The 15,275-nt window shown below is 36.9% G+C and overlaps 1 protein-coding gene across 2 annotated transcripts in view; it reads right to left on the reverse strand.

Annotated features, from left to right (window-relative positions):
- Cpne8 (copine 8) overlaps positions 1-15,275 on the reverse strand; it is a 219,847-nt gene that overhangs the window by 131,355 nt on the left and 73,217 nt on the right. For both annotated transcript variants that reach the window (XM_063254539.1, XM_063254540.1), the window contains one exon: positions 1,225-1,301. In XM_063254539.1, coding sequence (XP_063110609.1) covers positions 1,225-1,301 — 77 coding nt within the window. The remainder of the gene's footprint in view (positions 1-1,224; positions 1,302-15,275) is intronic.

The raw sequence follows: 15,275 nt of genomic DNA on the forward strand, positions 1-15,275 counted from the left end.
TAAAGGTTTTATTGACTTTATGACTTACTATCTAGATATTAAAGTGAGGATAAATACACTTTAATAATAAACATCAAAGTTCTTTAATTATAGGAAAATAATTACACATAATAAAGGGATATTGATATGTGTAAGTTTTCAAACTGACATTTGATACCAGTTTTCTAAGAATATAAAGTTAAATAAAAGAAGTTAAAATTCTTAAAGACGGATTAGCTTGAGAAATTTTGGGCTGGGGATATAGCTCGATGGCACAAACTCTTGTCTAGCAAGACGAGGTCCTGATTTCAATTCCCAGTACTGAAAAGGGAAAGCAAGCAAGCAAGCAAGCAATTTCTACATAAAACTGAACACACTAATCAAAAAGCTCAATTTTATAGCAAGTTTGAGAAGGATATGTTGCCCACTTCAAGTATTTGATATTAGAAATAAACAGATTTATGAGGTTCTGACATATTTATTTTGTGAGTTTGAGATTCTTAAAACGATGAAGTTGGAAACTGAAGTTTTCTAAAATCTTTTAATACTGTGATTGATTCTGTAATAGCTTTACTGTTCTTCTGAGATCTTCTGATAAGCAAGAGATAAAGAGATAAATAAAGAGATAAATAAATTCAAATAGCTTAGGAAGGAGAAAAGGGAGAAAGTGGAAAGGAAAGGCACATAGAAAATTTCCGGAGTCTCTTTTTCCTTTCATTTGAAAGGAATAAAAGAGAAAAGTGGATCAGCCCATGAAATTGGCCTGCAAACTAAACATGATGCCAGCAACTGGAGAAAATAGAAGGTATAATTCATAATGTCTTCTCTCAACATTTGCACACTTATATCTTTTTCTATGGACTTTTATACCAAAACTCATCATTAAAATCTCAGTCACCAAAATATATTCATAGCAAAACTGCTTGGAGCTCCTGATAAAAGCAATAAAATCTCTTTTTAAACAAATTCAAAAATCTAACAAATGATTAATCATAAGCCCAAAAGGAAAACACATTTCCTTGTTTAAATCTGATCATTTCATCTTATGAACACTTTTTAGTATGGCATATGACTGCTGAAGTATAAATTATTCTTTAAACATATGTCAAAGTTAATTATTGGAAGAAAAAAAATGCAACAAGATTTTAAAACCTACATTTGTTGTACTATGTGTTTGTAAGTTCCAAATTGCCAAAATCAAACTGGAAAGCTAGATATTCCATGATCTGAATTAAAAATACTTACACTATTGGTTTTTCCAGGCGACTTCCCTGTGAACCGACAATCTCCCCCAATGTACAAAACACTTGTCCCAGAAAGTCCTAAAATAGATAAAAGGATTAAAGAGCATGAATTCCCAAACCACTTTTATGGTATATATTTTGTACATCACATTTTTATCGTTCTACTGCTGAAGTGGTGAATTTTTAATTTATAATAAATAAGCCAAATATGAATTAATTTTAGCAAGCAAGTTTTATGCATTTCTATTTTCTTTAAGAGAAAAAATTAAGAACAGTTTCAAAACAGGTTAGTAGGAGAGCTACAATAATTAATACATTACATATTGTTATATTTATATTAATTGTTCAGAGTACAAGATATAAGTATGATATCTAGTCCAAAAAACCTTTTCTTTTCAATGAACTAAGAGAAATTAGCTGTACAACTATCTTAACTATCTTGTGTATAAATATTTTTTTCCTTTTTCCCTTTCTTTCCTCTTTCTCCCATCACAATTTCTCTTTTCTTTTGAACAGTTTCTTCCCAATTCACAGTACCTATTGTGCATTTTGGATCTTATTTACTCATTCAGCTTCTCATACTCGTGAGACAATATGATGTTTACACATATGGGTCTAATTTATTTCACTTATGAGTATGGTCTCAAGTTGTGTCCATTTATCTAGGAAAAATCTCCAGTTTATCTTTCTCCATGGCTGAGTAGCACCCCATTATATTAAAAAATACACCTTTTTTATTCATTCCTCAGTTGATGGGAATTTAGGTTATTTCTAAGATTTAAGTATTACAAATTATGCTGCTATAAACATGGGTGCACATATATTACTGTGGGATGATGTTTTCAGTTCTTCTTTTCAGCTATGCCCAGCAGTAGAATAGCTGAGTTGAATGGGACCTCTAATCCTAGTTTTGTTAGCAATATCCACATTAATTTCCACAGTCTACATGCCCACCAACAGTGGAAAAGGTTTATTTTTCCTCTGTGCCACTAGCCTTTGTTACTGGTTGATTTTTTGATGATACTATTCTTTCCGGGGTGACATAGAATCTCGGTGTTGTTTTACTTTGCTTCTCTCAGTGATGCAAAGTAATGACCAATGATGTTGAACATTTTTTTCATATATTTATTTGCCATTTGTATTTCTTCATCTGAGTAAGTAGGTATTCATCTCAGATGCCCATTTTTGGATTGAGTCTTTGGAACAGAAGAGATCTAGAATAGCAAAAGCAATGCAAAGGCAAGTCAAGGGCATCAAAATCCCAAACCTGAAATTATACTATAAAGCTACTGTGATAAAATCAGCATGGTATTGGCAAAAAAGAAAGAAACAAAAGAAAACAGTTGTAAGGATCAATGGAAAAGAACAGAAGATGCAGATGCAATCCCAAACACACTCAGCCACCTTATCTTTCACAAAGGAGCCAGATATGTTCCTGGAAATAAAATAGCCTCTTTAATAAACGGTGCAGGAAAAACTGGCTTTTTACATGCCAGAGGTTAAAACTCAACCCTTATCTATCACCATGCACTAAACCAAAGTCAAAATGGATCAAAGATCTAAGTGTTAAAAACACTAAATTTACTGGAAGAGAAAAATAGGTAAAAATCTCAAAGACACAGGTGTGAGTGAAGACTTCTTTATAAACAAAACACAGACTGCAAGGCAAATATTAAAAAGAATCAACAAGTGCTTCCTCACCTTATTAAAAAGCTTTTGCACAACAAAAGAAACCACCAACCCAGTGGAAAAGCAACCTACTGAAAGGGAAAGAATTATAGCCAGTTGTCCCCCAAACAAAAGATTTATATCTAGAACATATAAAGAATTTCTCTTTTAAACTGAAATGAAAATGGAAAAGTTTTTGAGATTTGAATGCCAACTGGCTGGACTTTGGGTGTACCTGAAACTTCTAACTGTTAAGGGAACAAATCAAGACTACACACAGCAGGGGTGGCTAATGATCCCAACACCAGTTAGAGGAAGGTGGTGTGAAGTAGGGGCCACAACCAAATCAAATTATGTTAGCATAATTTGATCCACAGAATAATCGTAACAGGTAGATATTGTCGCTTTTTTAAAAGATGGTAAACTGGAAAGTATCTAAATTAGTCAACTAATATTCACATACATGTATTTAATTGAAAAAACTAAAAACAAGATAGTGTTTAAACAGTGTATATGAGGATGTTAACAAAGATTGGAAGACAATTTAAGAAATACACCCAGGGTCTGGAGCCACAATGCCAAGTATCCACTCAAATTTTAGGTGATAAGTCTCATCAATTACTTATCTGAAAGGTACTAGAATCACACAATGATTCTGAGTAATTTTTTAATTACTATTGGCATAAAGTAATTACGTATGTAAAAAGGTATTATGTAAAATAGATACAATGTTCGTTAATATAGCAACAGAAAATTCATATTTTCAAGATACAGAATAACTCAGCAAACTGAGAGATCTGAATTTCATGCATGAAGACTAATATTCTAGGAATTTTTTTTTCATGTTTTAAGTAGTTATTAAATAGCAGAACTGGCATGTACATTCTGATGGTAGATGGATACCAGCCAAGAATTTTTTGCTTTTGTTTTTGTTTTGTTTGTTTTTTTTTTTTTTTTTTTTTTTGAGACAGGGTCTCACTATGCAGTGCAGGCTGGCCTTAAACTCACTTATATAGCCCTGGATAGCTTAAAACTAATAGTAATACTCCTGCCTCAGCCTCCTGAGTGCTGAGATTACAACTGTGTGCCACCATGTTGAGCACTACCTAAGAATCTAAGGACCTTAAATAAAATGCAACGACACATGTTCCCAGAAAAGGGCTGCACACACCATCTGGATTTGTGGTGAAGCAAACAGAGCTGCTTCAGTAAGAAACACAAACCTGTTCCATTTAGCCCATACGAGATGTGATCAAAAACTGTGGTGAATAGTTTAAGAAGGCTTTAAATTTTTTTTTAAATTTAATTACAGTAAAAGACACAATACCATTAACCTTTCTCAAACCCTTCTCCATGCATTAAGCAGTCTTATCTTAGCCCATCATTCTTCCCACTTTCTGAAGCAGCTGTGGAAGTCCTCCTTTGTGAGTGTCTTTAGCTGTTATTACTGTCTTAAATCAGTTGAAAACATCTGTCTTCATTTTCCCTTTAGGAAAGGGCCAGAAGACACATGGTGCCAGGTCCAGTGAATGGGATGATGGAGGACAACACAATGTTCTTAAGAACCTGCTTTTCCTCTGGATGGCTGGATGGTACCCGGAAGTGGCATTCATGGCATTTCTGAAAATGGATTTTCAGAACTGCTTCAGAACTTGGCAAAATTGAGAGAGAGATATATGCAGAAAAGGGGGTAATAGTCTGGGAGATTGATGGCAATGTGTCCTTTATCATACATTTTTTTTTTAAATTTAAACATTCACTGTGAATTTTGAGCACCTCTTGCATGATCCAAAGAACTACTACGTTCTAAAGAAGAATGTGTGACGCAGCTTCCTCAACTACTTGTGCAGTGAACTGGCTTAGGAGAAGCCCTAGGAAGGATGAACGAAAGACTGAAGCTAATAATAATAATTTTTACCAAACACAGTAAACAAATGTATCCATTAACTGTATGAGGCATTATACTTACTTTACTGAAGTCAGACACAAGACTGTTCTCAAAAATATATAAATAAATAACACCAACCACACTTAGCAAACTAGTATTGGCCTGCTTTATAGACAAGAGAGCTGAAGCACAGAGAAAGTAGGTAATTCATATTACGTAGGCTCAGCAGTCTACATTTGAGGTTCATTCACCTACACATTATGCCAAACCTTCCTGCTTCTCTGCTTTTAGCCTAGTCAGAAAAATGAGAACCAGCTACACAAAGCTTAACAAGTCACAAAAATGAAAATGGTTATTCAGTGGGAGGAAAATGGAGCAAAGAACACGTCAAGACAAAAAAAAATAATAATAAAATGGGGTCAGGGGGAAGACCTGTTTAAACTATGATAGCCTGGGAAATATTATTCCACAACAAGGACATCTTCAAGGGCCAGAAGTCCGGCTGTGGAGAAGAGCATTGGAAACTCTAGTCTCAGAGAATGGATGGTTAAAGAAAGAAATGAGAAAATGAGCTCACAGAGATGAAATGCCAGACTAAGGAAGACTCTCCGCGCTCCACAGTAATTTGCCTTAGCGTAATCACAAGCGACTAGAAGCCCTGGCAATGCAGACACCTTTAGCAGGGTACATGCAGACAAGAATGGTGCCAGGCACCATCAGAACAGCGCCTCTGCAGGGCATGTGGAAGTGGGAGGAAACCCAGAAGCCAAGTCCACCAGAAGGCTGCAGTAGTTAATAAGAAACAAAGTGTCAAGATCCAAACCAAGGTTGTGGCAAATACTACGTAACAGCACCCAATGGCTGCTTTTGTACTTGGTAGGAATCAAAACCCTAGAGGCAGGGAGGCTTGAACCAACAACTGTAACCTCAACATTTGGACGGCTGAGTTATCACAAGTCCAAGGACACCCTGGGGTACATGGTAAGAATTCCCCTCACCCTGCAAAAAGTTCAAAAAAGCAAAAACTAAGAACCTCTGAATCTAAATAGAACCTGGTGACTGACAGAATGGCTATTCTATCATAAAACTGTAAGCTATTTAAAACTTAGTTTTAAATATGAAAAAGAACTTAATGCTTTAACATACTTAAAATAAATACCTTTAATAGCATACCATTATCAATTTCAAAACAGATTTTAAATTATGGTTACAGACGGGGCTGGGGATTTAGCTCAGCAGCATAAGTCCCTGCCTGGCAAGTGCAAGGTTGTGAGTTCAATCCCCAGTTCCAAAAACAAAACAATTAAATTATGGTTACAGGATTTTAATAAACCCTAAATTTTTCTAAATCTCATGACAGATAGACACAGTTGAACACTGAACACCTGGAATATATTACAACTTTTCTGAATCAGCTGTTAAATAGGCACAAAGCCATTCTAAAACTTTTGCCTAAGAATACTTATATTAATGGACAGCTGCAAACATTAAATATTAATGGACTTGACCAATGGAGTAACTAAGCTGAGTAAAGGCTACACTCTAGAGAAAAAAAGCAGGTGTATTGTTCATATTCAAACTAGGGTTCGCACCTACTAGATAACTGATGATGCCATCTCTGAAACGTTGCTGAACAAAAAGAAAATCAAGGCAACTAATGTAATAAAATTGATCACCAAAAGTTATGGTGTGCATATACATGTGTATTATACTTATTACACATTTGTCCTATATATTTGTAGCATTTATGTAATTACTTTATGTTTCCATTCCTATGGATGTTCTCTACCATGCAACAACATTTACTATTCACAGTACAAAAGTCAATACATAGTATTTATCAGTCACTCACTCTGTGCAAAAATTCTGATGAACTCATATTTCAGCTACCTTAATGCTTCAGCTTTCCTACATATTTTAATCACATTAGTAATATAATTTGTGTCTTTAAATGGTTATTTTAAGATATTTTAACAAAGATGGAAATAAAACTAAGCTATAACATGAGATGCTTTACTGTTGTACTCTAGTGTTCTAGTTGGTCAGACATTACAATTAGATAGCAACAGTATTTCAAGGCCCATTTTCTTCAACTTTAACCCACATATACAAATCCACCCTTGGAGTATCTCTGGTAAGGGAAATGCTTTGATTTATTCATTTTAATATTGAGCTGTCCCCAAAATGACCATGAGATCAATAAATACTTGTTGAATGAATATTTTAGTCTAAATAATATGCTAATAGAACTTCATTTTGGAATCAGTTTAAACATATGTAAATAGTATTGTTAATAAGTACATAGGATAGATTCCAGCACTCCTAAAATACATCCAAATATTATCCTCAATGTAGTGTGCTGGTATTGAAGGTGAAAGACTGAACAGTCTGAAGTGAAACAGACAAGAAAAAAGCAAAATACAAAAATAAAAAGCATTATACAACAAGGACCTGAGTTTTACATTATGCAGATAGTTTTGAAAGCCTAAGCAAATAATCAGAAGAAATAAGCTCTGATTATTCCCACAGCAATTTACTTTTTTTTTTTTTTTTTATTTAAGAGGAAAAAGAGAAAAACACAAAACAAACCAAAGAGGCGTAAGGGTACACGCAATACAGAACTACAAAACAAAACAAAACAAAACAAAACAAAAAACCATAACAGTAAGAAATTACCTGCGAGTAGATTACACACTATTTTCTTGAAAATAGTTCCTCAAATCACAGTATCAAAGAACACAAGGTGGACATTCAAACAGGGAGACTGCAAACAGCTGTGTTCAATGTTCCAAAAACATTGATAAAGTCAGCTATTTAACACCCCCAAACACACTTGCTGTTATATTCGTTAGAGCTCCTTTTCTTTTTTTTTTTTTTTTCCCTCTCTTTTTTACAACAAAATTTACACATCTTGGATTTTATTACTCCTTAGTGCTTATTACTTTCTTTGGGGTGGGGGGGAAGAATACAGTCAAATATGGCAAAACAAAGCTGTCAGTCAATACCAAGGATAGACGTAGCACATGGTGTAGAACAGAGTACAAGTTTATCAACAATGGTTATCAACGTTGTCCCTTGTTTCCTTAAAAAGAATTGTCTATCTTATTAGATATTATAAAGTTGGACAAAACAGTAGAGAACAAGACCAATAAAACTTAGGCGTTGTAAACATTACAGGACTTCCAAAGAAGACAATAGTCAAACCAGAATGGGTATCTTAGTGAATCTTATTGTCTTCAAAGTAGTTGCCTATGTCTTCAAACTTGATACTATCATATAGAATGGAACAGAGTCTAATCAGTCAAAACAAGATCGTGGGAGTACTACAGGACTTCAAAACAAGTTAATAGGAAATCGAAAAGAGTTACTATTTATATATCCTAATTTTTTTTGAATTTTTTCTTTAGTTAAGACAAACATAAGAAATGACTAAATAATTTTTTTTGAAACAATAAGGGGGAGATTGAGATAAAACAGGACATAACAATATAACAATAGAGGTCACAGCATGACTGTTTCAATAACCTAGTACTTCACCACCTTATAACCTGACTTAATAGTAGTTACCATAGTGTCTTTTTCCTTGAAATATTTGGGTAAAACTTCATATACTCTAGCTTCAAATATTTTCATATCAAGAAGCCCAGAATAAAGCCTTTCTAATTAATGAGTGAAAACTTTATAAGGCTTCAAGGCCACCTAATGGGGAATCATGATTACCACATATTTTTATATATTTGAATCATTACTTACATTAGGGAAACTATTCGGTATTCACACATGCGAGATTGATTTATTTCACTTATGAGTATGGTCTCAAGCTGTGCCCATTTATTGATAAATATCTCAATGTGATCCTTCTTTATAGCTGAATAATACTCCATTGTATAGAAATACCACAACTTTTTTATCCATTCCTCAGTTGATGGGCACTTGGGTTGTTTCCAAGATCTGGCGATTACAAATTGTGCTGCTATAAACATAGGTGCACATATATCACTGTGGTATGATGCTTTCAGTTCTTCTGGGAATATGCCTAGAAGTGGAATAGCTGGAATAAATGGGATTTCCAGTCCCAACTTTTTGAGAAATCTCTAGACAGATCTCCACAAAGGCTGTACCAGTCTACACTCCCACCAGCAGTGCAGGAGAGTTCCTTTTTCCCCACAGCCTCTCCAGCATTTGTTGTCGGTTTTCTTGATCCTGGCCATTCTTTCAGGAGTGAGATGGTATCTCAGTGTGGTTTTAATTTGCATTTCTCTAATGACCAATGATGATGAGCATTTTTTCATGTATTTATTTGCCATTTGCATTTCTTCATCTGAGAATTGCATATTCATCTCAGATGCCCATTTTTGGATTGGATCTTTGAATTTCGGAGGTCTGAGTTTCTTTAATTCTTTATATGTTTTAGACAAGAGGCCCTTGTCTGAGAGAGAGTTCACTAAAATCTTTTCCCAGTTTGTGGGTTTTCTTTTCACTATGCTGGAGATTTCTTTTGACATGCAGAAACTTTTTAATAAGAAGTGGTCCCAGTTATTGATTCTGGGAAGTATTTCCCGTGCGGTTTGAGTCCTGTTCATGAATTCTTTACCTACTCCTATGTCTCCAAGGTTTCTACCTATTTTGTCTTCCAATAGATTTAGTGTTTCTGTTTTAATATTCAGATCTTTGACCCATTTAGATTTTAATTTAGTACATGGTGATAGACATGGGTCTAGCTTTAGTTTTCGGCAAATGGAGAGCCAGTTTTTCCAGCACCATTTATTAAAGAGACTGTCGTTCTTCCAGTGAACCTGCTTGGCTCCTTTATCAAAAATAAGGTGGTTGAGTGTGTTCGTAGTTGTGGTTGTATCTTCTAATCTATTCCACTGATCTTCAGCTCTGTTTTGATTCCAATACCATGTTGATTTTACTACTGGTGCTTTGTAGTATAACTTCAAGTCAGGGATTGTGATGCCTCCTGCTTTGTCTTTGCTGCTTAGAATTGCCTTTGCGATTCTAGGTCTCTTCTGGTTCCAGATGAAATTTAGGAGTGATTTCTCTAGATCTATAAGGTATGTTGATGGTATTTCTATTGGGATTGCATTGAATCTGTATAACAGTTTTGGGAGAATGGCCATTTTCACAATGTTTGTTCTTCCTATCCATGAGCAAGGGATGTCTTTCCATTTTCTGAGATCATCTTCAATTTCCTTTTTCAGTGTATTATAATTTTCACTGTATAAGTCTTTCACTTCTTTCGTAAGAGTAATTCCTAAATATTTCATTTTTTTGCTTGCTAATGTGAATAGTCCAGTTTCTCTTATTTCCCTCTCTGTAATTTTGTTGTTCGTGTATAGGAATGCTATTGATTTCTGAGTATTGATTTTGTATCCAGCCACATTACTGAATTTATTTATTGTATCTAAGAGTATTTCAATGGAGTTTAGGGGGTCTTCTATGTAGAGTATCATGTCATCTGCAAACAATGATAATTTAACTTCTTCTTTTCCTATCTTTACCCCTTTTATTTCTCTTTCTTGCCTAATTGCTCTGGCTAGTACTTCCAGTACTATATTAAATAGGAGTGGTGATAAAGGACATCCTTGTCTTATACCCGATTTTAAAGTAAAGGCTTTCAATTTTTGGCCAGTTAGTATGATGCTGGCTGTTGGTTTGTCATAAATGGCCTTTATTATATTGAGGTAAAGACCATTTATTCCAATTTTCTGTAAAGTTCTTATCATGAATAAGTGTTGGACCTTATCGAAGGCTTTTTCTGCATCTATAGAGATGATCATGTGATTCTTATTTTTGGCTTTATTGATATGGTGGATTACATTTATTGATTTGCGTATGTTGAACCATCCTTGCATTCCTGGGATGAATCCCACCTGGTCATGGTGTATAATCTTCTTGATGATTTGCTGGATCCTATTTGCCAATATTTTATTGAGGATTTTTGCATCTGTGTTCATTAGGGAGATCGGTCTATAGTTCTCTTTTATAGTTGGGTCTTTCTCAGGTTTTGGTACTAGAGTAATATTTGCTTCCAGGAATGACTTAGGAAGGATTGCTTCCCTTTCAATTTCATTAAATAGTTTGAGGAGTGTCGGCATTAGGTCTTCTTTATATTTCTTGTAGAATTCTGCAGTGAATCCATCTGGGCCTGGGCTCTTCTTGGTGGGCAAGGACCCAATTACATTCTAAATTTCATTAGCAGAGATTGGGTTATTCAACAGTTTTATATCCTCTTGATCTAGCTTTGGTACTTCATATGCTTCTAAGAATCTGTCTATTTCTTCTGTGTTATCAAACTTTTGAGAGTAGAGGTTTTCGAAATAGGTGTTGATGATCCTCTGTATTTCTATTGGGTCTGTAGTGATTTCTCCTTTTTCATTTCTTATTGCATGAATTTGAGCTTTTTCTTTCCTTTTTTTAATAAGGTTGGCTAGGGGCTTATCGATTTTATTTATTCTTTCAAAGAACCAACTCTTTGATTCGTTGATTCTTTGGATTGTTTTCTTAGTCTCTATTGCATTGATTTCTGCTCTGATTCTTATAATTTCCTCTCTTCTTTTGGCTTTGGGCTTGACTTGCTCTTCTTTTTCTAGCTGTTTGAGGTGTAGCATCAAGTTATTTACTTGTATTCATTCTGTTTTCCTGATGTGGGAACTCAGTGCAATAAATTTTCCTCTCAGAACGGCTTTCATTGCATCCCACAGATTCCGGTAAGTTGTATCTGCATTTTCATTTTCTTTTAGGTATTGTTTAATTTCTTCTTTAATTTCTTCTGTGACCCACTGATTACTCAAGAGTGTGTTATTTAGTTTCCATGTGTTTGCGGAATTTTTGCAGTATCCTTTGTCATTAATTTCTAATTTCAGAGCGCTATGATCCGATAATATGCAAGGGATGATTTCAACTCTTTTGCATTTGCTTAAATATGTTCTAATATATGAGCTAATATATGGTCTATTTTAGAAAATGATCCATGTACTGCTGAGAAGAATGTGTATTCTGATGTTGTTGGGTGGAACATTCTGTATATGTCTATCAAACCCATTTGTTCACAGGTGTGATTCAGTTCTGTTATTTCTTCGCTCATTTTCTGTCTGGTTGATCTGTCCCTTGGTGTCAGTGGTGTATTAAGGTCTCCTGTTACAATTGTGTTACTGATAATTTGAGTTTTCATTTCTGTTAATAATTGTTTTATATAACTGGGTGCTCTGGAGTTTGGTGCATATATATTTAAGATAGTTATCTCTTCCTCTTGGAGTTTTCCCCTTACGAGTATGTAGTGACCTTCTTTGTCCTTTATGGTCATTGTTGGTTTAAAGTTCACGTTGTCTGCAAACAGAATGGCTACTCCTGCCTTTTTTTGGATTCCTGCTGCATGAAGAATTGTTTTCCATCCTTTGACTTTCAGTCTGTGAGTATCTTTCTGGGTTAGATGGGTTTCCTGTAAACAGCATATGGTTGGATTTTGTTTCTTGATCCATTCTGCTAGTCTGTTTCTTTTGATTGGTGCATTGAGACCATTTACATTAATGGTTATTACTGTTAAATGCTGGTTAATTGTAGGAATGTTATCTCTCTGCTGTTGCATCTTTATCTTTCGGTTCTGTTTAATTATTTGCTTTGCTTAGTGGTTTTTTCCTTTGTGTATCTAAACTGTCTTTCAATATTTTTTGCAAGGTTGGTTTGGTGTTCATGAAGTTCTTCAGGTGTTCTTTGTCATGGAAGTATCGTATTGCACCATCTATTTTGAATGATAGTTTTGCAGGATATATCAGTCTTGGTTGGAAATCATTTTGCTTTAGGATCTGGAATACTTCACTCCATGCTCTTCTTGACTTTATCGTTTGTGCTGAGAAGTCTGCTGTGATTCTGATAGGTTTTCCTTTATAAGTGATTTGTCTTTTCTCTCTGACAGCTTTTAATAATCTATTCTTGTGTTGGATTTCGGGGATGGTGACTATTATATGTCTGGGTGTAGTTTTATTTTGGTTATGACTGTTTGGAGCTCTATATGCTTCACTGATCCTGATGTCAGTTTCTGATCTCATGCTTGGGAAATTTTCAGCTATTACTTCTCTAAATATCCTCCTGACATCCTTCATGTTGTCTCCCCCTCTTTCATTAATCCCTATCATTCTTATGTTATTCTTCTTTGCATCGTCTTGCAGTTGTTGAATTGTTGTTTCCTGGTTCCTTGTTATTTTCAAAAGATCTTTCCTTTCCTGTTCACTAGCTGCAATCCTGTCTTCAAGGTCTGAAATTCTATCTTCACTTTCATTAAGGCGGTTTTTACAACTTTCAGTGGAGTTTTTTATTTCCTGTATATCTCTGTGCATCTGCATTATGTATTCTGTTTGTTTCTTATATTGCTCGTCTAGGGATTCTATCTTTTTGTTTAGTTCCTCCAATTTTTTATCTGTGTTTTCTTTAGATATATTTAGAATCTCTTTCATTTCTTTTATCATTTCTTCTTTTATCTGGGAGATTATTTCGAGTTTGAATTTCTTTAAAGCTTCCTGGAGTTGCTTGTCAATTTCAGTGGCTATTGTGTCCGATATATGAGGTGGATGGGATATATTTTCTTCTATATACATCGCTCCTAGGGTTTCTTGAGATGGGCTGGAGGTTTGAGGTTGTAATTTGGTCTTTCGTTTTGTCATTTTCCTATATTTCTGTGTTTCAAGTGTTATTTGAAAGCTTCCTCAGGATCTGTTGAAAATCTCCTTCTATGTTTGGAGCTACTGGGACTCTGGCGCCGCACTACTCCAAGCCATTAGGCCTACAGAACCAGTGGCCCTCCTCTGCCTGCTCAGAACTCCGCAGTTCCAGACAAGCTGGGCCTCAGGGACACTGTGCGCCCACCTGCCCCTTGGAAGCTCCACAGTTCTTCAATCGCAGCCGGGTTAGGGTACTCACCACAGGTCGCAGTGCTTCAGGAACCTGTGGACCCTCCCTGGTTGCAGAGATATCCACAGTCCTCCAGACACGCAGAGAGGCCAGTGAGGGCACCCCAGATCTGCCCAGCTCCTCCTCTGCAGACCTGTGGCCAGGCGCGGCAGCTAAACAGGCTGGGCTAGGCTGGTTGTGTGGGCCAGCCCACCTATTGGGAGCTCAGCAGGTCTCCAAATGAAGCCGGGAATGGGGAGGCTGATGTGGAAGCCTTAAACCCACCTCTCTCCTTCACTGCACCTGGAAGCCTGAGGGAACTCCAGCAGTCTGGGCGCAGAAATCCAGAGTCCTCCAGACACGCAGAGAGGCCAGTGAGGGCACCCCAGATCTGCCCAGCTCCTCCTCTGCAGACCTATGGCCAGGCGCGGCTGCTAAACAGGCTGGGCTAGGCTGGTTGTGTGGGCCAGCCCACCTATCGGGAGCTCAGCAGGTCTCCAAATGAAGCCGGGAATGGGGAGGCTGATGTGGAAGCCTCAAACCCACCTCTCGCCTTCACTGCACCTGGAAGCCTGAGGGAACTCCAGCAGTCTGGGCGCAGAAATCCAGAGTCCTCCAGACACGCAGAGAGGCCAGTGAGGGCACCCCAGATCTGCCCAGCTCCTCCTCTGCAGACCTGTGGCCAGGCGCGGCAGCTAAACAGGCTGGGCTAGGCTGGTAATGTGGGCCAGCCCACCTATTGGGAGCTCAGCAGGTCTCCAAATGAAGCCAGGAATGGGGAGGCTGATGTGGAAGCCTTAAACCCACCTCTCTCCTTCACTGCACCTGGAAGCCTGAGGGAACTCCAGCAGTCTGGGCGCAGAAATCCAGAGTCCTCCAGACACGCAGAGAGGCCAGTGAGGGCACCCCAGATCTGCCCAGCTCCTCCTCTGCAGACCTGTGGCCAGGCGCGGCAGCTAAACAGGCTGAGCTAGGCTGGTAGTGTGGGCCAGCCCACCTATCGGGAGCTCAGCAGGTCTCCAAATGAAGCCTGGAATGGGGAGGCTGGTGTGGAAGCCTTAAACCCACCTCTCTCCTTCACTGCACCTGGAAGCCTGAGGGAACTCCAGCAGTCTGGGCGCAGAAATCCAGAGTCCTCCAGACACGCAGAGAGGCCAGTGAGGGCACCCCAGATCTCAGCAATTTACATTTATACCTAACAAATAGCTTAATGTCCAAGGAAGCATTGCTATATTATCAGATTCCAGCTGACCACTATACAAATACATTTCTTTCTCTCTGCTGTATTATTAATATATAGGAAAATGTCTACTTATTCCTTGAAATTTGTTTAATTATTTCTTAAGCACCAATATTTGCTTATCAGTTCTCCCTAAATTTTATCTTGTAATGTGGGTTGCTACTTGTGCAGTAAAGATCCATAAAAATTACATTAACGCCTTGAGCTCTGGTAATTCTTCACATACATCAATGAATTTGATTTACAGTAAAAGAACTCATTTTACTTATTGGTTGGTTTGCTTGCTAGGTATAAATGTTAATGGTTCCTATATATTCCTTTTCAGAAGATCTCATACATACACACATACATTTGTTTGCAAAGTAAT

Source organism: Cavia porcellus, unplaced genomic scaffold, assembly GCF_034190915.1.
Source record: "Cavia porcellus strain 051 isolate PalLab524CR breed Dunkin Hartley unplaced genomic scaffold, mCavPor4.1 scaffold_8, whole genome shotgun sequence".
NCBI lineage: Eukaryota > Metazoa > Chordata > Mammalia > Rodentia > Caviidae > Cavia > Cavia porcellus.